Raw genomic sequence first — 25,241 nt, 5'->3', positions numbered from 1 at the left:
TAAGGAAGTTCCTTATTGAGCTTGGTGTGTTTCCTAATGCCTCTAGCCCGCTGGGTCTCTACTGTGACAACAGTGGAGCCATTGCGCAAGCCAAGGAGCCAAGGAATCACCAGAAGAGCAAACACGTTATGCGGCGATTTCATCTCATTCGAGAGTACATCGATCGGGTGAGATCAATATATGCAAAATACACACGGACCTGAACATTTCAGATCCGTTGACAAAACCCCTTCCACAGCCCAAGCATGAGAGGCACACAAGAGCAATGGGTATTAGATACATTCTGGATTGACTCTAGTGCAAGTGGGCGACTGTTGGAAATATGCCCTAGAGGCAATCATATTTCCCTGTATTTATGGTTAATAAAGTGTACCTTGAATATTCATGGATGACAACTTGTATTGATTAATGCTTATGTGAAGTATTTGTTAAATTCTATACTTGTATGAATATTCTAAAATATTCCTAGTCGGAGTTCATGTGAGGACACACATGAATATTAGACTAGCACATGTATTAGTTGATTGACTACGTTTCATAAGTCATGGACATGGGGATGTCAAACTAATAATGTGGGCTCATGTGAGACATGAGACTGAACTGACCCAACACGAGATGATGACTTCTCATTACACAATATGTACAATGTGTCCTAAGACCTGAGATCGTCGTATGTACTCAAGATGTGAACCGACTTACTTAGGAGCCATCAAACGCTGCACCGTAACAGGGTAGTCATAAAGGTGGCTTTCGGGTCTGTCAAGAAGCATGCTGTGAGACATAGTCGGTCAAGATGGGATTTGCCCCTCTCTACAAGAGAGAGATATCTCTGAGCCCCTCGAGTAATTCGGATCAAGAAATGCATTGCCATGCTGGGGTTAAGAGTTAACCAAAGATTTCGAATCACAGGATCGAGAAAGAGTGGTCGGCTTCAAGTAAGACCAAATATCGTGAGGCAAAGGAAACAACATGTATAAAATTGTGACGCTCGACAGATATGATTCGCGCGTGCTTAGGAGTTGACACGTCTTGCTAGAGACCGCTATCAACTATTGGCCAGTAGGAGTACTGGGCCATGTCTATTCACGCGTGAGCCCATAGAGTCACACACTTAAGGGTCAGAAGCCTAATGAGGATGAGATCCAAATTAGACTGGACTTAGATGCACTAATAGGTTTCAGTTGGCCCATTAGGGGATGCCTAAGGAGGGGCCCATGGAAGCCCACTTAAGGGGCACCCAAAGGAGCTATATAAATACAGAGGGGGCGGTACTGTTCATGTGTACTGCCGCCGCTACAGTAACCCTAGCCGCCCCCTCCTCCCCGCTTCGCTTCCTCGTGCATCTAGCCCTAGTTCGTTCTCGCGGATCTAGCAATCTGGAATGCGAAGCATCTTTCCGTATGTGTGGACTTTGTGGAGGTGCTGCGCTTACTGCACAAGGACGAGCCGTTCGTGCGGTGGTTCATGCAGCTGCACTGTCGGCTTCCATCTGCACTACACCGATGCACTACAGAAGTTCCGCAACTGCGCGTCTAGTGGTAATCCCGTGATCTATAACTGCAGTAATCCTGGTTTATGCGGTAGAAAATTTTTATTTTTGCTACCCCATATTCTACATATATCGCTTTGAGTCATGTGAGTACTGATAAACAACTAGCCGATATCTTCACAAATCCCCTCGATGAGCAAAGGTTTTGTTTTCTTAGGAGTGAGCTAAATATCTTGGATTCTCGTAACTTGGCTTGACATGTTGTACATACCTTATATTGATGTCTAGACTAGAGAAAAACTTATTATTTGTGTGAGTTTTTCTACAACTTTTGATGTTGTGATCTTTGGATCACTCCTTGACTCAAATGATCATTGTTATGTATTGTTTATTGTTCCTGATCATTTTGAGTTAAGACTCTTATATGTCCATACATTATTCTCTATCTCATCGAATCAAAATTCCTTAATCAAAGTCATCTTTTCTGGCAAAACTTTGTGGACAAACCCGGATGATCCGGACCCAGGCCGGATCATCTGGTCAAACTTGCCAAAACCTTCTGCGCAAGTCCGGATGATCCGGCCTTGCCCCGGATCATCCGGCTCCCATGGTACCCCAGCTTCCCAAACCTTCTGGTCATCTCCGGATGATTCGGCCCCTGCCCGGATCATTCGGCCCTGGCACTGAGACTATATAAAGGGCCGGCGGCCGGGGCAACCCTAACCTCTATTCTTTTCTACCCGCCGCCGCCCCCTTTGCCTCCTCATAGCTCCGTGAAATGATTTCAAGATTGGACCAAGGGATTGTTGTGCTCTTTTGTGCCTTTGACTCTCCACGTCTCGGAAGATCCGGACCCCTCCGGAAGTCTTCGATTCGCGCGGGAATCTCAAAGATGGTTAAAACTAAGATAAGCAAGAAGAAGGGCCGCTCCCCCACTGACTCCGATAGTGACGATTCTTATAGGGGGAGTTCTGATGAGGATGTTCTAGCCAGGCCACAAAGCACCAAGAAGGGTGATTCCAAGAGGAATGTCAAATACCGTGGCTCAGGAAATCCTCCAAGGCGAGACATAGGTACTTCTGGAGGGCAATCTAGCTCTGCTCTTGCTGATCCCTTGCCAGACATTGATATTTCACATTTTGAAAAAATTCTGGCTACTGTTCAACAACCACATCGTCACCGCCTTGATCCTCCAATGGTCAACTACAAGAGAGGTGGAAACTCAGTTGAGCACTTGAGGTATAGTGAGAATCCAGCTGAGCTTGAGCGTAGCTTTAGGGGTGATTCACGCTTTTGGTTTCCCCATCAAGCCGATTGGTATGAGTCGGTTATCATGACCATGAAGCGTGTCACCACTGAGATGAAGTGGATTGAGTGGAATTACTTGAAGGGGTTAGCTTCGCCTCTTAGAGAAGTTGTAGATGCTGTGTACAATCGCTGTCAGGAGATGGACTTAACTGAGATTATGAGCTTCACTTGTGATTGGAATGAGGAAGTGGTGGCCCAATTCTATGCCACACTTCATATTAGTGATGATGACAGGAACTTTCAGTTTCTTATTGGAGGGAAACGGTTCACATATACCAAGGCTCAGTTCAGTTGGTTGTTTGGACACGGTGGAGATCGAGTTTTCTATGGTGGCAACTGGGTTGTAAATCGTGATTCGTCGAAGGTGGATCTGCATGAAGGTAATGAACTTGATGCCTCCAGAATGCACTTTATGTATGATAGAGCCTATGGTGATATAGTGCTTGGGCAAGTCAAGTGCCTCACTCCATTTTATAAATTGCTCAACACATTGTTCCGCTTCACCCTCACTCCTAGAGGGGGAGACTCTGATAACATATCATATAGGGCCAAGAATCTGCTAGTACAGATGGCTCCTGGGAAGCCCAAGTTTGCAGTTATGGAGTTTATTTGGAATGAGATTGTCATTTGTGCTTCAGACCCTTCTCGTGCCTGTCACTATGCTCCATATATATTCCATATGATCAAGACTGAGATCAAGCTCAACATATTGCACAGCACTGTTCATCTGTCATACCACTCGACCAAGGGCAAGATTGAGCAGTCTCTTCACATTGGCAGGTGCAAGGATCACCGGGGTGTCCGACCCTAGAGGGGGAGGGGGTGAATAGGGTCGCTAATCGCTTTTCTATCCTAGGGCTCAATCTAATTGCATAAGATAAACCTAACACGTCCTACACATGCTAGTTATGACTAAGGTTTATCTATGCTACCCTCTACTTACCCCAAAAGACTTGCAACCTATAGTCAATCCTAATCAAACTAACTAGGAAAGTAAAGGTAAGCAAGAAAGAGTAAATGCGGAAACGTAATGCGGTAAGTAAAGCGGTAAGGGAGAGGATATGCAAACTCCCGTGAAGACACCAAGACACACGATTTAACGTGGTTCGGTTAGGACACCAAAGTCCCTCCCTACGTCCACGGCCACTTGCTCACAAAGAACAAGTGTGATACCGAGTCTCTTCGCTTGATCACCGTCTTGCCACGCCTCCAAGGCTCCCAACAAGCAAAGGCTAAGTGACACCAAGTCACAAAAACGAGGTCACCGCCACCGTCTATCTCGAAGCGTCACCACGGCACCGTCTTCACTATCTTGGAGCTTTAACACCAAGTAGGGGCCTCCTTCCCCGCACAAAGTGTCGTTGCCACTCCACACCAAGTCGGAGGGTCACACGACGAGTACAAGTGTTTGCTTGCCGCAGCAAGACTTCTCTCAAGGGAGCTCTCGCAAGAACTAATCCCTAATCAAGCACTAAGCACTCTAACAAGTGTGCTTAAGCATATATGATGTACAATGAAGCTCTATGGTGGTTGGAGATGATCTTTAGCTCTAGTATACTTCTTTGAACTCCAGCACTCTCAAATGGTGCGGCCTTGGGGTATATATAGGCAGCACAAGCAAATATAGCCGTTGGAGAAAAACTGCTAGAAATGTGCTTAACACCGGTTAATCCGATGCTCCCCAAATCGCCATCGTCGGTTTAACCGGTGATACTAAACTGCCCACTGAAAACTAGCCGTTACGTGTACGGGCAATCAACCGACGCAATCGACCGGTGTATGTAATGTTAGCGTCGGTTTAACCGGTGAGTGCAACTGTCCTCTGATCCTTGAAAAACAAACTCTCTGGACAACTGCACCGACGCCATTAACCGGTGCATCATCGGTTCATCCGATGTATGCATTTTCTTTGGTCTGCTTCTGCCATTGCACCGACGTATTCAAACTTCCTATCGTCGGTTCATCCGGTGACTTGATTTCTTTTAGGTTTCAGGGCGCTGCCCTGAGACCCGCGAGGGGCGGCTCCCCCTCGACCCCCGTCCGCTAACCGGGTAGCGGAACCCCCGTAGGGGCGGCCCTTCGGGCCTAGCTTCGCCTCTCTTCTCTTTGTCATCACTTGAACCTAAAAGCCTGAGTATATCATCTAAGCAAACACATTAGTTCAAGTGTTGCGTGTGTCATCAATCGCCAAAACATTATATTGAAATATGGCATGAGAGGCCATTTTCGCTACAGCAGGCACAGCACTGGTATTGATCCTAAAAGACCTTTTTTCTGGTGCTTATTCATCCACTTTCACTCCTGGTGCATCTTCTTCTGCAGCGGCTCCTCCACCTTCTAGTGGAGCTCCCTCATCCTCTCAGGCAGCCCCTGCAGCACCTACAGGACCTTCCACCTCACGTGGGCGACGGGCTCTCAAGAGCAAGAAAGGCAAGTTGGAGTACATTGCTCAAGGTATATTTTCTTGTTTCAACATGTGTCGCCAGAACTCCCAAGAGATCCGTGAGCATAGGAGGTATAAGGATGAGGAGCTTCTAAAGTTTGAGAGGAGACAGAAAGAGATCATGGCAAAGGTTGATCTTCCATATTCTCCAGTGCGTGAGCCTAGGGATTTTCCCACTCCTCCTAGAGTCTACAATTCTTGGGATGACTATGTGTCACAAGAGAATCCAGATGATGATGTCGAGCTTGACTATGGAAGTCAATAGATGCCTGTCACAGCTGATAATGAGGAGGAAGAGGCCGGAGATGATGAGAAAATTGAGTCTGATGGAGATGGAGATGGCGATGGCGATGACGACGACGATGAGTAGCTCTCTTTTTTGCGCTTGATGCCAAAGGGGGAGTGAATTTGGCGCTTGGAGACCCCTCATTTGCTTTCGCTCTATCTTTTTATCTATCTATTTTATTTATGTATCGGACATATAAGAACTCTATTTGTGATGGTGTGATGTGTGGTGTGTGCCACGTGAAATAATTTCTATTTTTAAGATTTAATTTGCTAATGTGATGTTGAACCCTTTATTTATCTAATATGTGATGCTTATGGATGGTGTAATGTTATTTCTCACTTTATTGTTGTGATGATTTTGTCATATGCATCACGGATATTACAACACACAAAAGCACATGTATGCAATGTTGTAAGGGGAGCTCATTTAAATATGTGCATTGGCATTTGAGGCCACTTTAAAATATTTATGCACATATTTAGGAGGAGCTCTCCTATCTCTTGTTTAGAATTCTTGAATTTTATTCTCCTTTTTTGAGCCCAAATTGGTATTGTCATCAATCACCAAAAAGGGGGAGATTGAAAGTGCATCTAGGCCCCTAATTGATTTTGGTGATTTTTGACAATCATAATTTGGAGATATGATGCTTTGAAGAAAATGTGTGCAGGATTAAAATGAGAAATTCAAGAAGAAGATGAAAGGAAGGTCCCCAATTTTAAAATGAGTATGGTGGATTCGATTTTAATTTTAATTTTCGGTTTGAATTTGAGTATAGGATTCACCGTACTATCAAGGGGGACGCATTCGCATGAATTTTTGGTTGTTAAAATGCTTCACATGAGATGCTATTCTTGAGAGAAAACACCCACAAAAATCAGCCACAGCACAAGTTCCTGGTCGGATGATCCGACCCTAGGCCGATGATCAGGCCGCACAGTGTCTGAACTTTCAGAGTAAGTCCGGATGATCCGGACCTGGTGACTTGTGAGCGTCCAGAGCAGTCCAAGTCGGATGATCCGGCCCTGTACCGGATGATCCGGACCTGGGAATTTCAGTGTGTGTTTAGTTCATTCTGTCAGCACCCCGGATGATCCGAGGCTACTCCGGATGATCCGGGCTACACTAGAAAACACACAACGGTCACTTTCGGGGGTGGGAGTATATATACCCCCTTTCCCCTTCCTTCATTTCTCTCTCTCTCCCCCCGACTAACCTCGACTCCAAAGCACTAAATCCTCCACTTCTCTCCATCCAACAGCTTGATTCTTGCAAGGAAACACCTAGGGATTGAGTGGAAGTGAGATTCGAAGTGTGATTCGAGAGCACTCCGTGAGCTAGCACTTGTTCAACTCAAGAAGCATTTGAAGCAACCTCGATTCGTCGATTCGCGTTTGTTACTCTTGGAGCTTTGCTCCTAGACGGTTAGAGGTGCCGGTGAGCTTCTATTCCTTTGTGGTTGAGCCACCGGAAGTTTGTATTACCCGTCCTTTGTGGACTCTTGCTAGTGAGCACCTCAATCTTTCTAAGTGGTTGATTGAGTGAGGGAAAGGGTTAAAAGGCAACCCTGCTCTTTGTGAGCACCTCAACGGAGACGTAGCTCCTTTGTGGAGTGAACTTCGGGATAAATCTTGTGTCAATTTCTTTTTTGTTGTATTTATTGTTCTTGAGCTAATCTTGACTTGTTATACTTGTTAGTTGCATTCCTCTTGTGCTAAACTGTTTCACAGGCCTAGTTACATCTCTTGTCAATTTTGTATTCAAAGGGAATCGTCAAAAGCTAAGTATATTTCAAATTTCGTATTAGTTTCTTCCCTGCTGTCGGATCATCCGACCCCAGTCGGATCATCCGGACCTGAGAAGGACCGGATCATCCGACCTAGAGCCAGATCATCCAGACCTGACAGTTTTCTGCCAAACTTTTTCAGAGAATTTTTTAAACAGGCCTATTCACCCCTCCCCCCTCTAGGCCTAGTGTCGATCCTTTCAGTCTCAATCCGACCGGGCAGTGTTGTCCAGTGGAGACAAGTTGTGTGGCTTGCGTCGACGTCCCAATCCTACCAGACTAAGTCGTTTGACTGGAGTTGTGTTTGGCGCGTGTTGATGTCCCAATCCAACCCGCTAGTGTTGTTGTTGTGCTTTTTTTTTTCCTGATTATGGCCTCTCAGCATTATATCCTTGTACTTTTTTCTGTTAGATTAATAGAAACGCACTCATCGAGTGTTGTTCGTTAAAAAAATATACGGATTATCCAACGATTCCAAATGACACCTTACCGGCATCTCTCAACAGTGCAGCAAGCAGATGGATGGAAATGGAATAATTGTTGTGTCCATCCCTTGTACAGGAATTGCCAATTGATCCGCAGATGCGAAAAGAAAGGACATCCAAAGAAAAAAAAACACATAGAAAAGAACTCTTGGATGAGCATCCCAATTACAAAAGGCCAGTAGTTTTTTTAAAAAAAATGAAACGAATTCTTGTATCTTATTGTCCATCAGTTCCGAAATTACTGAATATACGGTATCGATCATGACATAGCTAGACATGATTATGGTGGATGGAGTAGTCAACCGCGTGCCTTTTGGTATCAGGAATGAGCCGGACGTCTCCAACGCATGATATGTACTATTATTGACTTTACGCAATGCATTGACATTGCACATCTAGATGACAGCGAGACATACCTATGTATGTACACACTCGTCTGCATCATCCTCCATATGCATTCTGGACGTTGTCAAAGGCGTCGGCGGCGAGCTATGCCAGCAGGCCAGGAAGCTCCAATCGCCGTCGGCCCTTAGCTATATGGCCAGGGGCGGAGACAGGGGGCGGGCAGGGGCCTGGCCCGTATGGTCCCTAAATTTCCATTAGAATTTTAAATTTTGATTAAATTTATATGATTGGCCTTCTAACATTGAAAAAAATGACTTCCTGGCTCCGCCCATGTATATAGCTTGCCCCCCCCGGTTAGTAGTAATTATTAATAAATTAAATAAAACTCGACATGCATCACACGGCATCGGCGAATCAATAATCGACCAGCCGGCCGCCGTGTCGTATCGTCACGGGGAAAGGAAGCCAACGCATATGATACGTTACGTACGCGTGGCCAACGCCGGCAGCCGACCGGCCGGCCGGGACCATCATGCCGCATCTGCGGCTGCGACGGCGTGTCAACTTATTAACGTTCGTTGTTGCCCCCCACACAACACAGCTGCCGAGCTAGCCATGCATCCAACTGCCCGGCACGGAGTTGCATGTTTTAGTGCGCGCCGCCCTCCGATCCATCCATCTACGTGTACCATGCCAATGCCTCCCATGACAGTTGCACTCGATCGAGCTGTGATTTAAACTGCAAAACATGACGACGACGAGGCTAGAATACACATGCACTTCTTCTGCGGTTGCAACCGAGATACTATATTGATTGCAGCTGGCGTGAACCAGTTGCAACCGAACGCGAACTAGTTGTATCTCGGACTGCCCCGTCTGCAACTGGATGTAAATCGGTTGCAACTCAGACCGACCCATTTGCAACTGGATGCGAACCGGTTGCAACTCAGGCCAACCAGGTTGCAACTGGACACAATCCAGTTCCACTAGAACTGTTACGGTTGCAACTGAGAGGGTGAGTGTATTCACTATACAAAATGCACCTAGTTGCAACTGCTTCGCGTCCAGTTGCAACATATTTGGTTTGAGTTGCAACCGCTTCGGTCTCGGTTGCAACCAGGTCGGTCTGAGTTGCAACTAGTTCGCGTCCAGTTGCAATTGTTATATTCTTCTAGTGCAATCGATGTAGTCCCTAGATTGCAACTGTAGAATGGATGCATTTTGTATAGAGAATCAACTTGTTGTATTTTAGCCTCGTCATACACACACCATTTCTTTAGATTCTCTTGTAGACCGGCCGGCCGACTAGTACCGCACGCGCAGTCAGTGTGACAAAATATAGCAACAACTCTAACAATATATAAACCCGGCGCTACAACTACGTACACTGGGGAATTGAATTTTCAAGCTAAGCGCGCGTGTTTGGAATTCGCTGGTCAGATTTTAGTTTGGAACGCCGCCGCGGCACAACCACATGTTGATTGATGACTGCCGCCAAGATGGCAAGGTACGGTATCCTTTGACTGACATGGAGAGCGCCAGCCACGAACGGAATGGAATACACCCGTCAGTGTCATACTCACAGGGCGGAGAAAATGAAAGCTGATAAGGTTGATGCTTTTTTATAGTTTCATTCACCGCGTTCGGCAGGCTGGAGTTGGAGGATGGAGCTGGAATGGGATGAGAGAAAAATATTATTGGGCTGGCTGGAGCTGGAGCTGGTGGCTGGAGTGGTGTGAGAGGAAATTACTGTAGCGCTGGAGGGGAGAAAACCAGCCGAACGCAGTGATTGATCAGGCTGAGATAGATGCTGTGATACTCCTACATACAGTATATATAAGGACAGAGAATCTTAATTTGTTTGTAAAACACTTGCATTGAGGGGATCAGGTTTTCCGGTGCCGAAGAGGAACCGTCAGATAACGCAAATATGCATCCTGCCTGACCCATGCATGCTACTTGCCCCTGTGCTTTAGTTGGTGCTGACATTTCCCGTGTAGGCGGGCATCTTTGACACTTGAATGTTAAGAAAGCATGCGCTAATTTTTGTTCTTTTTTCTTTCCATGGAAAGCCATATGGAGATGAGTGCAATCATCAGTCAGTTCGTCAAGTCGAAAACGATGATGCATCAACCAGACATGCACTGATGGAGTAACGCTGTTGCCTGTTGGTGCTGGCCCCGTGGCAGTCCTCCCTCCTGTGCGGCGCGGCGGCGGTGCCTGTGCCGTGCCGGCGTAGCCCCGCGCGGCCGACACCCTCACGGCCTCACCATTGGCGACCCCGAAGCTCGATCCCCTCCGGCCTCTTAGCTCGAACAAGGACCCTGACTTGAAAGTAAAGCTGCCAGACTCTTTCACAAACAGGGCCCTAAAGTTAAGGAAAATTACAATGAAGTTCAAAACTCATGTTCATCTCCCTCGAAACCTTCAGAGATCCGTTTGTCACCGCCGCTGAAGCCGCTTCCTAATCGTCGTCGGGCACCAGAGCCAATCTCCACAAGGTGGAGGCCACAGAGGAGGGCTTACTTCTAGGCGAATCAGCCGAGTACACTGCCTCCCAGGCGCATCGGCCAGCTCCCGTGCCCACGACGCATCCTTCGATTCCACCGCCGGCAACCCGAGCAAAGCTCAGATTTTCACCAAAAATCGTCTTTCTCGAGATTAACAGGGTCAACAACATCATCACTTGAAGAAGACGATGATGTGCCGGCCCTCGACTCCTGGACAGGTCTCCCCAGCCTCTCTGTTGACGTCGGAGTAGATCGCCATCGGAGAACGGAAGAGGCTGGGAGAAATTATTCCGCTGCGCCGCCGTCGCTTCCGCATCGCCGGCGTCGCCAGAAAAAGCAAGCCGCAGAGGAGCCACACTCCTCTGGCAAAACCTAATTCCACCGCCGAACATCGACGGCGAGCAAACCCTTGATCTAGATGAACTCGATTAAAACCCTATGAAGACAGACGATTTGTTGAAAAGACGGACCCGCTCCTCGTCACCACCGGCAGCGAGCCTGAGCCGAGGGAACGGGGGCGCAAACGGTGGCCGCGGCGGCGTCGCCCCTCGTCTCCTTTCTTTTCCGAGACCTTACTAGATGACGAGCCTTCTGCAGCTGCCAGGTGATGTGATTGAGCCCCCGAATACGATGATGGTTGGATAGATCTTGCACGTGACGCACGGTGGCTCATCCGTTTTGTAATGTGTTTTATAATCCATCCTCCATGCATGCTTCCATTCCGTTGGTTGGGAGTGCGGCTTGCCCACCGAGAGGCATGTCATCCTGCCTGCTCATACCGCGTGGGGGTGGTCTCCGGCCACTCGGCAGGCAAACCCAAATGATCGACAGTTTAGTATTGCTCCGTCTGGAATTCCGGCACACGGTTTCACTCCATAGAGATCAGAGCGTTTTTTTCTTTTTTATATTTTTAAAAAATAAAAACTTCAAAAATATATGTCCGTTTTGAAATATTTCAAAAATACCCCCGGTCGCCCCCCATAAGGCGACATGCCCTAAGTGTTATTTTTTTTCTTCAAATTCGCAACGAGGTCCCTGGAAAAAAAGGGGGGCCTGTCGCCCCCCAACGGGCGACAGGCCCCCCCTCGGGCGACCACAGGGCCCCGCCCACGGGCGCGGCAGGGGGCCTGCCCCGCGCGGGCAACAGGGGGACCTGTCGCCCCCCCCCCCCCCCCCGGGCGAGCAGGGTAACCCCCTTATATAAGGATCCAACCCCCATTCCCTCCTCATTTGAGCCCGAAAATTCCACCAAAAATCCAGAAAAAAAAGAGAGGGGTGAGGAGAAGGGAAGCGGCGAAGCTCTGCCGGATTCAGCACTTGTGATCTGCAGGTTAGTACATTTAGTTTATATATTTTTCTATTTAAGTACTACGCATTTAAGTAGAAGTAATTTAAGTAGGGGTGAGTAATTTAATTTAATTAGTGCTATAGTAGAACCATTTAAGTAGGAGTTTAATGATACTTTAGTTTGTACTTACGTAGTAGTAAATTAGTTTAGAAAATTAGTACTATGCATTTATTATTATAATTGCAGTACTATTAGAGACGTATTTATAAATTAATATTAGAGACGTATTTATAAATTAATTATGATTTAGAATAGAATTTGGCATATGCAGTATAGAGTTTGAGTGTCATCACGTAGTTATGAATACTTATACGTTGTAGTTGAATTTCATACTTAGTTTTTACGGATTATTGAATAAGGTAGTGAAGTAAAGAGTATAACTCGATAAGTATTATGTGATATACAGATATGTCGAGCAAGATACAGTTTCAAGTATTTTATGGTGACTACAATGTTTTGTATGGGGCAAATGGAGTAGATCTTTCTGCCTTTAAGTGCACATCTAGCGTCATAGATAAACCTCTGGAAAGGAGTTTTGGTTCCATATGTAAGTGGCTGCAGCGTGGGTTCCGTGTTGATCCGTTGACACATGTGATCACCGTCCAGTCTCTTGTAATTTGGGAAGTAGAAAGTGAATTATGGGAATTGATGATGATACACAGCACTGATGACTGGCAGAAGTACATGCAAGCAGCTCTAGAGCGTGGGTGGCCTCTGGCCATTCTTGTTCGAATGCGGGAGAAGACACAAAATGAAATACAACATTGTGCAGATCAAGGAACTCCGAGTATTCGAAGATAGACCAATTATGTTGAGCAAGATGAGTCAGAAGAGACAAAGAACCAAAACATGGGACCACAAGGCCTTGCTGATGAGGGAGAGAGGATACATAGCATTGTGGACGAGATGGAGGCAGAAGACAAAACCGCAATAGAGATGGAAGAATATGAGGGCTCATCTGATGACGAGCAGTACTCATTGCCAAAAGAGTGGAAAGAGCATGGTTTTGGCAGTCATGTCGTAGAAGATGTACAAAATTAGGAGTGAGAGTACAGAGGGAATGAGGTAGTGCAAGGTGCAACATATCCAAACATTGAAGCCGTAAAAGATGCTGTGAGACTATGGGCAATATCATTGAAACGAGAATTCAGAGTCGTAAAGTCTGGCAGTAAAGAATATAGGCGAAGTGTGTGAATGATGGATGTCCATGGCGAGTACATGCATTCAAGGGAAAATGGAAGTCGAACTGTAAATGTTCCATTGTGACAGAGCACACTTGTTTGCTGTCAGAAGTTCTTCCCTCGCATCGCAATATATCATGCGACTTTGTTGCAAAGCAAATGTATGGGTTTATTATGGACAACCTAAATTATGAGCCAAAAATGATTGTTCGACACATTGAGCAGACTTACCAGTACACCAATAGTTATTTGAAGGCATGGCGGGCTAAATAAAGGGTGTTCGAGATGCGGTTCGGCACATACGAGGCATCATATGATAACCTACCTCGTATGTTATCCCAGGTTGCTGCTAGAAATCCTGTAAGCTTTTATGACACATACCTCGTACCAGCCGTGACTAGGGGGCAAAGAATTATGCAACGAGCCTTCTTTTGCATAGGTGCTTGTGTTAGAGCATTTCAGTGTTGTCTTCCGGTGATCTGCATTGATGGCACATTTCTGACTGGAAGGTATAAAGGTCAGATACTCACCGCAATCGGAGTAGATCGCAACAACCAAATAGTTCCGCTCGCATTTGCATTTGTTTAGAATGAGAACTTAGACAGTTGGTATTGGTTCCTTGAACGAGTGAAGGTTCATGTTGTTGCTGCACGTCCAGATGTGTGCCTTATTAGTGATAGACATGCAGGTCTGCTGCAATCAATACTGAAATTTCAACATGAAACTGCGACAACACCTCCATTGTGGCCCGATGTCCAAAACACGTGGTGCATTAGGCATATGGGTGCAAACTTCTATGACCACTTCAAGAACAAGGATCTTAAGAACCTGTTTAAGAGGTTGTGCACCCAAAATCAATAGAGAAAATTCAATGCATTATGGCAGATGCTTGATCAGTTGACTGCAGAGCTAGTGAAGGTAAGGGCATCAGGAGCAGGCACGAGTCAGGCTGCAGAGGCTAGGGATTCAATTGAGAAGCCATTTTCACACTGGATTCGAGGTGCACCTAAGGAGAAATGGTCATTGCTTTATGATACCAGTGGAATACGGTATGATATTCAGACAACGAACCGTGCAGAGAGTTTCAATATGGTTATGCGTTCTTGTCGTGCATTTTTTCTTGTGGGAATTGTTGAGTTCATCATGTATGGGTGCATGAAGTATTTCAGAGAGCGTTACACGGCTGCAAGCATAAACATCAGCAACCCCCAAATTCAGTTTTGCACAACAGTGACACAATATATGCAAGAGAAGATTGAAAAGGCCAAACTGCACCGCGTCATATTGACAGATACAATGGAGCATAGATTTGAGGTTCTATGCAAGGATAGAACTGGTCGTGGTATCCGTAGACATAGGGTGGTACATGAGAGTTTGATTACAGTAGATGGCAAAGCTTTCTGCTCCTGCATGAAGCCTAAGTTATTGCATTTGCCATGCTCCCATCTCATTGCGGCATGTGCAGAGTCTGGGTTGCAGCCAGGAGTATTTGTTTCACCTTACTTCAGCAAGGAAGCAGTTGTATCCACCTGGGGACATGAGGTATACGGGATTGGAATAGTGGGGCCTTTCATTCAGGATAATGAGAATAAAATGTTTATTCCTGATCCAGCCACTAAGAAAGGTAAAGGCCGCCGTCAGACACGTCGTATTCGAAATGGTATGGACGAGTACGAAGCAAGCAATGCACAAGTTAGGTGCGGTAAGAGTTAGCGGCCGAGATCCTGCCGACGATGATGACGACTACACGCTCGAATAGCTCAAAATAGGAACCATAGTGTATCTAGCTGCGAGTACGAGATCACAGGTTGCCACTGCTCAGCACGGCGATCACGGGTTTCCCAAATGTCACATTCTTTGCCCAGACATACGTGACCCAATAGCAGTGCCCTTCCACCATTTCAAAAAGATGTGACAACACGGCAACCACTGCAGCTCACCTTCAAAGCAGTCTCTCTGGCGAGGATGACGGACTTGTAATTCTACAGCGCAGGTCTGTGGCGTGTAGTGGGGAAGGCGGCATCTATGCGCGATCGACCGAGCGGCAAGAATGCAGCGCTGTGAGTCTGCATGCACAGAGATGCATCGAGTAGTCATTTCGAGAATCGAATCTAGCATTTTTAGTGTTAGGTCAGCTAGCCTCTTCACTGTGTTGTCATGTAGGCTTTTTATGTGCATTTACACTCCACAATCCGGGTATCAGACCTTTGTGCGCATATAAATACTCCGAAGTTTGTGAACTCCCAGCAGCACTTAAACACCAAACCTCATTGTATACCCAATGTCTGGAGGTGGGTCTAGCGGGAAGAATTACTATGGTTTTGGGAAAAGAAAAGGGGGGAGAAAGGGAGACCCCATAATATGGGAGGGGCCTCTTGGACCTGATTCCTTTTCGGAACCAGTGTTTGAGTTTCCGCCACAGCACAAGAGTGAATTTACCAATGAAACTCCTCTTCGACAATACGATAACCGTAGAGAACCGTGGCCAAAATGCAGACATGGTGAGGACTGCTTAGTGCAGATGTGCACCGACGGGATGGATGGCGGTTGGCGTTTCTTTAAATGTCCACACACATGGGTAATACTCGGTTGTTTCATTTCTTTATCTTCAATGAGACACCTTACATGAAATTTGTTTTGCAGTCTCCCGATGCTTCAGAAAACTGTGGTTTTACTAGGTGGGTCGATCCTGCACCAATTTATTCTGTTCAGGAGTTCATTAAGTACCTCCAGATAAAGATCTTTGATCTGGAATGCAAGGTGAACCATTATGAGGAAGTGAGCGAGGGTAAAAAAGACGACGAAGTTGATGATACCAGCAATGCTGCCGGTTCACAGGATGAACCATACGTTATTCCTTACTGCAAGTGCCCTTGTCACAAGAAGAAGGGCCCTGCGCCTCCGACACCACCGCCTGCACCACCTGCAATGGGTGCATACTGCGGAGAAGGCTCAACGCAGTTTGCTACGTGGGGGTACAGCTACTAGGACTACCCTAGTGCTAGTGACTTGCTGCATCGTTGTGTTTGTTCTGTTTTTTTTTTAAATTACCTAAGGCATGTTAGGTTAGTCCGGAATCTGTTTACCGTAGTTTGCAACGGGTTCTGCCATGCCACTGCATGTGTGATGTGTGTTTCATTATCATTATATTATGATGTAAAATTTGATGGTTCACATTATGTAATGCATTTCTTAGTTCTTATTTCTTATCGTTATATTAATTAAATGTGTGCTTTTTTGTATTCTAGTCAAATGAAAAGCTCCGAGGGCCATGTCCGTGCCCAACAGAGGGCTAAGAGGGTCCGACTACCCTAGTGCTAGTGACTTGCTGCATCGTTGTGTTTGTTCTGTTTATACTTCGATGCTCCATTACGACTAAGTACGATTCAAACTCGACATTATGTACATGTCCAGTGAATGCAAGTTTGGTACGAGACATACATACAAGCATAATACAACATTAACAATACTAAATGCGAATACATCTTAAACCGATGAACATCATATGTTATAGATCATGGCATGAAATCATCTAGGTCGTCATCCCAGTTGACAGATGGTGGTGCTGCAGGTGGTGTAGTATGGCTCGACGAACCTCTTGGCTTTCCTTTTCTCTCTTTTCTAGATCTACGTTCATATACAGGGGGAGGAACATCATGTGTTGGAGGCTATGGTTTGGGGGGCATGAAGTCATCCATGTCGTCATCCCAGTTAACACAACTTTGTGCTGCAGATGTTGCAACATGACTTGACGAATCTCTTGCCTTTCCCTTTGTCTCTTTTCTTATTCTAGGTTCATGTAAAGGGGGAGGAACATCATGTGTTGGAGGCCATGGTTTGGGGGGCATGAAGTCATCCATGTCGTCATCCCAGTTAACACAAATTGGTGGTTGAGGTGCTGAAGCATGACTCGACGAACCTCCGGGCATCTGTTCTTGCGCAGGCCAAGTACTATCACCCGAAGATCTTATCCACCTCCTTCGTCTAGTTTGCGGCATAAGTCCACCGAAGATACATACCAATTTACGGAAATTTGGTATCGTTTTGTTAATCAACTCCGTGTCCTCGGGGTAATCCTAGCATATAATTAAAAAACAATGTTACTGTTTCATAAATATGGATTCGAAATGACGGAGGGGATTACAACTGAATGAGAGTTACCTTAATGTGCATCTCATACACCTCTGGCCGCATCCATATCTTACAAGAACTTTGTAAGAATCCAATGATATTATGATGATTCGCTAGTTCACATACTCTCATGTATATCTTCCGACGTTCTAGCAGGTGTCCCTTTACATCTTGCATCGTAATACCTCGAAATAATGTGAAATCTTTAAACTCTACTACTTTGGACAACACCATCTCTATCGTACCATCCGCTAACGGATCCAACTTCTTACTGATAACAAGATGGGTCATGATATCAATTATTATACTAGATTTTTCTTCGGTCCATGAAAATTGTAATACTAAACGAGTGTTCTAAAGCCTTATGCTGCAATATCAATAAGGTACTTTCATAATTCTATTCTAATTCATAATTAATTTAAAAACAAGTCTTTAATAGTACTGAAATTGTAATACTAAACGAGTGTTCTAAAGCACCAAATCTAATTCAGCTAATCCCCTAATTAAATTAAATTGTTATACAATATCAATGGATTCATATGGAAGTTACCGGTAGATCACAAGTACGCAATTCGGCAGAGCTTCGCCGCTTTTCTTCTCCTCACCCCTCTCTTTTTACTGAATTTTTAGGCTCAAATGACAAAGGGAATGGCGGCATATGGCGGCCAGGGCTTATATAAGGGTAGGGGACCCTGTCGCCCCCCAACGGGCGACAGGCCCCTGTCGCCCCAGGGGTGGGCGACAGGCCCCTGTCGCCCGTTGGGGGGGCGACAGGCTCTTTTTTTTCTAGAGACCTTGTTGCGAATTTGAAGAAAAAAAATAACACTTAGGGCCTGTCGCCCTATGGGGGGCGACCGGGGGTATTTTTAAAATATTTCAAAATAGACATATATTTTTGAAATTTTTATTTTTTAAAAATATAAAAAAGAAAAAAGCGCGAGATCAGATAGAGTGGCTAACCAACATGCTGGGTCCGTATGTTCGTGCTCTTCACCAGGCCGAGATATATGACGGACACGGCCTGTTCCAGTGCCTCTTTATTATATTATTTGTATAGTAGTATACTAGTAGCAAATATATCCGTGTGTTGAGCTAAAATTAAATATATATTTTATCACATAATCATGCTAAACGTAATTTATATAAGTATCATATACTATGCGCTATTTATTCTATTTCTTAGATAATTAAAAGAGCAATAACTGTAGTTTTGCACGATCATATCCATAAAAAAAATCTAAAATAGAGTTAAAGCACGAAAGCTATGAGTTTCAAAAGGCTGTAAGGGCTTAAATGTAATAAAAATTAAATTTCTAGGGCTAATAGGAAAGACTTCTATAAAGAACAAGACCGTGAGTAACTGAGTTGATTCATGTTTTTTTATGGTGCTGACATTCCTTTTTTTGCTGGTGAAGAGTGCTAAGATTTTCCTTTGTTTTACCCTATACAACTTTTATATTTTTCTTTTTCCACGTGTGTCCTGCTTTCTCTTGATTCAGTGGCCAATAGTCAAACTTCAGCCTTCCAATTCCAATTTGTTAGTGTACGAATGAAGTCAATAGAAACTTTTGTGCGAGGAAAAGCTCGAGAAGAATTTGAACTTAATTATAGTTTCTTCTAGAGGAAAATTTTGTGATTTTTTAGCTCATCTTAGTGTCGCTTAGGCACTACCGGACTAATATGTCCAAGGTTTGTGTATGTGTGAGTGTATTGTGAATGTTTAAATTGTACTGTGTAATTTAGAAAACAAACAAACTGTGTGCATGCAACAGGGTGGGAGATTGACGGATGAAACCAATAAGCAAAACTCAGAAAGAATATATTATTTGCATGCTTTAGAATTAGAAATAGAATAGAATAGAAATACATAGATATACACAGAACGACGACAAAGTCACTCTATTAGTAGTAGTAATCGAGTTGTCAAATAAGACGATGTGGATTTGACCTCCCCAAGCAAGCCAGGATCAAGAGTCGAGTGGCCAACGATTGGGCAGCTGTTAGCCTGACGAATCTCCCTTACTTGTCCGGGCATGCACCGCCCAGTGATGCCATCGGGTTTGGGTACAGTACAATCATCGGCACGCCATGGGGGCCCTTGTCTCCACGCAAACTATGAATGCATTAATTCCCCCGTGACAGACAGTGAGGAGTTCTTGTGCTGCCAAGGTAGATCCGCCGGCCAATCGCGGTGGTATCTTGGCTGGGCCGACACTCAGAGGAATTTTCCACGAACCCATGGCAACCGAAATACCTCATGTAAAATAGCCACAATTAGGCTAATATTTACTAAGAATAATTTCAGCAGATTCTAAACAACTCACCGTCTCAAATTTAGAAGACTAAACTCAAATAATGTACTTCAGCAGATCTTCTTACTTACTTGACTCTATTTCGAGGAGGCCTCCAAATTTACTCATCCACGCTCTATTTCTAGAGTCGCTAGGGAGTCATGTATTAAGTGTTAGGGTCTGTTTGGCAGGGCTCCAGTTTCGGCTCCCTCGGCGGCGCTTGCTGGAGCCCCACCAAACGCTCTGGAGGTCGAGCGGTTCCGTTCTGTAGCTTGTAAGAAGGTGGAGTAGTAGCTTTGCCTTCAAAAAGGTGGAGCGGGTGGAGCCACAAAACCCAGCTCCGGATGCTCCAGCTTTGGCTCCACCTTTTTTGCAGAGAGCTGAAGTCTTCCCAAATGGGGTTTTAGAATTGATGGCTATTAATGGTGTTGAACCAAATTCGAAGGTCTCTAAAAAGTAGAGGCAACCTCTATTTAGTGTTGAGAGGGTTTAATTTAAAGACTGCCCCTATTTTTGAAATCATGTAATTAAGGTTGGGATATAAATACTCTCTCCCGTTTCACTGTACAAAGTTGATTCTTTTGGAAATATACTATCGTTTTATTCACTTTAATCTTCAAGCTTTCCACTTCCTCCTTATTTTGTTTCGAGGATCGCAGCTTAGATCCATTACCATTTATAATTAGATTAGATTTTATTTAATACTCTTAAATGGTAAAAAAATTAATGTGTTAGGACTAATTTTCAGCCCCGTGGAAACATGCAGGGCCTAGCCCAAGTGTAGAATTTCCCACGAACCCCATGGCAACTGAAATACCTAGCCTTCATGTAGAATAGCCACAATAGGCTAATACCTAGGTCGATCAGTAAGTTTGATCGCGAGGTTGAGGGCCACAAAAACAAAATACGAAACCCAAGGTTTGGAAAAAGGGCAGTGTTTGGTTAAGTGTCCCATCAAGATTAAAAAAAAAACAAATTTCCGCATGGAGTACTAAATGTAGTCTATTTGTAAAATCTTTTCAGGGACGGATGTAACTTGTTGAGATGAATCTAATGACGGTAATTAATTGGTGATTTGCTACAGTGATGCTACAGTGACCATCCTCTAATCACGCGGTCAAAGACCTCATTAGATTCGTCTCGCGATTTACACGGGGGTTGTGGAGGTGGTTTTATAATTAGACTTCATTTGATACTCTAAATTAATAGTTAAAGGGACAAAAAGTTTTGGCGAAATTTTTTTCCACCTCAACCAAACACAGCCGAGAAATCTCTGCAACAACCTGATGAAATGAAAATCACACCCACCATCCATCGGACCCCAACCACCGTGGTGGCGGTGGCAGGCAGTGGCGCACCCCAACACCAATGGGTGCGGCCCGGCCGAAGATTTGGCGCAAGCACACTCGTCTCCACTGGCACTGCCCGACGAGGAATTTTCACGCGCACTCTGCTCCTCCTCTAGTGCTCTGCACAAGACTACAAGAGAGAGGCGCGCACCACACCAGGAATCCAATCCCCACTCCCCAGCCGTATAAATCGAGCGAGCCCAACCATCTCCCTCTTGATTAACCCAGTCGCACCGCACCGCACCGCCACCAGCCATGGAGGCGTACTACTACGTCGTCTTCGGCGCGCTCGCCGCCGTCGTGGCGGGGCTCGAGCTCGGCAAGAGCGGCAAGGACCGCGTCGCCACCGCCTCCGTCTTCAACTCCTTCAAGAACAACTACGTCCTCGTCTACTCCCTCATGATGTGTATGTAACGTCGTCCCTCCCTCTCTTCCTTGGTTTAGATTAGATAGATAGATCTGCGAATGAATTGAATCAATGCCCTTTGATGGATTCGTCGTGCAGCCGGGGATTGGCTGCAGGGGCCCTACGTCTACTACCTCTACAGCCAGTACGGCTTCGACAAGGGCGACATCGGCCGCCTCTTCATCGCCGGCTTCGGATCCTCCATGCTCTTCGGCACCATCGTCGGCTCCCTCGCCGACAAGCAGTACGTCTGCGCGCCCTCTCTCTCCGATTTCCCCCCAATTCTTCCGATCAAGGGAATGTGCCTTTAAATTCTTCAATTCACCTGACGAATGAATCCGCCCCGCCCTCCTCCAGGGGCCGCAAGAGGGCCTGCATCACCTACTGCATCAGCTACATCCTCAGCTGCATCACCAAGCACTCGCCCGAGTACAAGATCCTCATGATCGGCCGCATTCTCGGCGGCATCGCCACCTCCTTGCTCTTCTCCGCCTTCGAGTCCTGGCTCGTCGCCGAGCACAACAAGGTACAGTAATCACTGTCCCCCCAGATCTGCCTCTCTCACTGTCTACCGATGCTGGGTTTTTTTGTTTTCTTGCCATTACAATTTTTCAATTTTTGAAAAACGTCGTTACAATTCATCTTATTGGAAATTTACCATTACAATTTTCTTGCCATTAAAATTTGAAAAATTGTAATGGCAAAAAACAAAAAAAAATTCTTTTCTTGGTCCTCTATCCACAAGCCACGTAGTAGCACTTGTTTATCTTGTGCAATGCTTATTCCCCCCTACCCTATCCTTGTCGTCAATAAATTATTACTAGCGTGGGAGCACCCTTTGGATTCATCCACATGCTTGACCTTCAAGCCAGCTAAGAGTATTGGATCGTGTATGTTTGACTGCTAATGCAATAGGGCACTTATAAAATCAACTGGCGTAGTATGGTAATTTGGACTTTGGAGAACACATGACCGAGGTCTGAAAAAAGATTGAAATATTGCTGGATGCAAGCACGAGTCCATCAATGTCCAATGTTATGTTTGGTTTCTGCTTGCAATTTGTGTCGGTGGTGGATCAGGTGGTTGACATCTGACATGGCCAAGAGGGTGAGCATTTAACAAGCATGACCCAGTCTTAATAATGCTCTCATGGATGGTCTTTTTGAGAACTGTCCTTTTATTCTGCCCTGTCCTGTCGGCATTAGTCTCATTCACTTAATAATTAATTAATTATCAATGCAATCCAAGGGTAGCACAGTATCTGCTCCCTGTGATACAAAACGCCATGTTCTTCCACATGTGACAAAATCTATACATGTCATAGACACAAAAAAAAAATCCCCTACATGCCATTCAGTGGCATACAAGGGATGAGTTATATTTTTCAATAGCATTCAGGGAATTTACTCCAAAATCTACCAATATGTAATCTTACATTTGTGAACTCTGGGGCTGGACATATTGCTTTACATCATGTATATATGCGTAAGCAATGCCAATATTTGCCATTTCTTTTTACGCAAACCGGTGGGGAGGCCCTTACTGAATGTGAATATTTACCCTGAATGCTGTGTTTTACAGAGAGGCTTTGATCCGCAATGGTTGTCCATTACATTCTCCAAGGCTATCTTCCTTGGGAATGGCTTAGTTGCCATTGTATCTGGCCTATTTGCAAACCTTCTTGCTGAAAACTTGGGTTTCGGTCCTGTGGCTCCTTTTGATGCGGCTGCATGCTTCCTGGCGATCGGGATGGCTATCATAATGTCATCATGGAGCGAAAACTATGGAGATCCATCTGAAAGCAAGGACCTCATGGCCCAATTCAAGGTTGCAGCGAAGGCAATTGCTTCAGGTACGATTAACTCATTCATCATCAGACTGCAGAAGAATGAAATATGTATGGAACTGACGTTGCTTTCTAACATTGTCCACTCAGATGAAAAGATTGCATTGCTGGGAGCCATACAGTCATTGTTTGAGGGCTCAATGTACACTTTTGTCTTCCTATGGACTCCAGCGTTGAGCCCAAATGAAGAAGACATTCCTCATGGTTTTATCTTTGCTACATTCATGCTATCATCCATGTTGGGTAGCTCAATTGCGTCACGCCTATTAGCCCGGAAGCTTAAGGTTGAGGGTTACATGCAGATTGTGTTTTCAATATCAGCTGTCACCCTTGTGCTCCCTGTTGTCACCAACGTAAGATCATCAGTCATTCATTACTCACTACTACTGCTTGTTTATCCTCAGCCCCTGAAAGGCAGCTAATATTCTATTTGTTGGTAATATCTGAACAGTTTTTAGTGCCGCCATCTTCTGTGAAAGGAGGTAGCATCTCATTTGGAGGCTGTCTTCAGCTTCTCGGTTTCTGCACCTTCGAGGCATGTGTTGGCATATTCTGGCCATCAATCATGAAGATGAGATCACAGTACATTCCTGAGGAGGCAAGGAGTACGATCATGAATTTCTTCCGCATTCCACTGAACCTGTTTGTTTGTGTGGTGCTTTACAATGTAAGTAGAAGTTCTTTACTTGTCCAACTATTCTCGCCTGCTTTAATTCTGCAGGCACGTGCTACACAGAGATTTCAGCATAGTAGTAACACTTGTGTAAACTGTATTTGCAGGTGAATGCATTCCCTATCACTGTCATGTTTGGAATGTGTTCTATCTTCCTCTTCATGGCAGTGATCTTGCAGAGACGGCTGATGGTTGTGTCTGACCTACACAAATCATCAACAAGTATGCTAAGCCCCTTCTTCTATTCCAGCAGTCCAGCACTAATGAAGGCTTAAGTTGTTTATTATCTCTGATTGAGATATTCAGATGTTCTGTTTATTTCGTTGCTAATCATGGTGCAACATTCCTTGCAGAAGCACAAGAAATGATCGGGGAAGATGAGCCACTAAATCCTTAGATGATGTCAACAGAATCATACATGACACAAGTCAGATATGAAGACGGCATCCATACTGCAATTTATTTCCACCTGTGGAATAAGATGAGAACCCTGTGGTCGAGTCTGGTTGTTTTCGTTTGTAATTTCATTTCTGTAGTGTAGATTTGACCAGGCTGTTAGTCTCCACCAACTTGGATCTACTTGTGTCCCGAGGGCAATATATAGTTCAGCAAGCATTGAGCTATTCCTATGTCCGAGATTAGATGAGTTGGTTGATCGATATGAGCTCTTCGCGTTGTCGTTTCTTGCTATTATTTCAAGCGTGACACTGTCCGCTTTAGGCCTTGTTCGGCTGGCTGGCTGGATGGCTGGCTGATTTCGCGTGAGAGGAAAATACTGTTGGCTGGCTGGTTGGTTGGTGGCTGGGCTGATTTTGCGTGAGAGAAAAATACTGTTGTGGCTGGCTGAATCCGGCTGAATCCGCCAGCCGAACAAGGCGTTAGACGATATGGTATGGACTCTAGAAAGCTATATTACTGCATATGATAACAACAGTGATTGATTTATTGTAGAAGAAAAATCTGCTGTATCTTCAAATTTTGTGTTTACCTTCTGTTCATCTGGACTACCCATAATGTCAGACGAGAGAAAGTTATACCTAGTTGCGATGGTTTTTTTTGTTAATTCTTCTGCGTGTCACTTTTTTTTGAAATTCCTGGCAATGCCATGTTTGGCATGGGTACAGTTTTAAGACTATGAAGCACTCCATTACGGCTTCAAAGTTGGAAGCCTCAGCCTCGAGAGCTTGTTTGAATTGCAGGGAGAGTTCCGAGTCCCTGATGAAGCAATGCAGCAACAGTGGGACAGAAAAAATGCCCAGAAAGCAGCAGAGCTCAACATTTGATGCAGTACAGATCAACAGAATGGATCAGAAAATAGTCAAGCTTGCTTAAGCAGCGTGACTATCTCGTTAGGACATCAACAG

General features: G+C 45.1%; 1 protein-coding gene across 1 annotated transcript; it reads left to right on the top strand.

Annotated features, from left to right (window-relative positions):
• Positions 1-20,947: 20,947 nt before the first annotated feature.
• On the top strand, positions 20,948-24,853 carry LOC120690374 (molybdate-anion transporter-like). The gene is made up of 9 exons (XM_039973009.1): positions 20,948-21,358; positions 21,458-21,602; positions 21,716-21,884; positions 22,940-23,210; positions 23,295-23,557; positions 23,656-23,871; positions 23,985-24,099; positions 24,231-24,597; positions 24,760-24,853. Exons 1-8 carry the CDS (start codon positions 21,208-21,210, stop codon positions 24,272-24,274), a joined length of 1,374 nt encoding a protein of 457 aa, XP_039828943.1. The 5' UTR covers positions 20,948-21,207; the 3' UTR covers positions 24,275-24,597; positions 24,760-24,853.
• Positions 24,854-25,241: the final 388 nt, after the last annotated feature.

Source organism: Panicum virgatum, chromosome 9N (genome assembly GCF_016808335.1).
Source record: "Panicum virgatum strain AP13 chromosome 9N, P.virgatum_v5, whole genome shotgun sequence".
In the NCBI taxonomy this organism is placed as follows: Eukaryota; Viridiplantae; Streptophyta; class Magnoliopsida; order Poales; family Poaceae; genus Panicum; species Panicum virgatum.
This window is presented reverse-complemented; position numbering and strand designations above follow the sequence as displayed.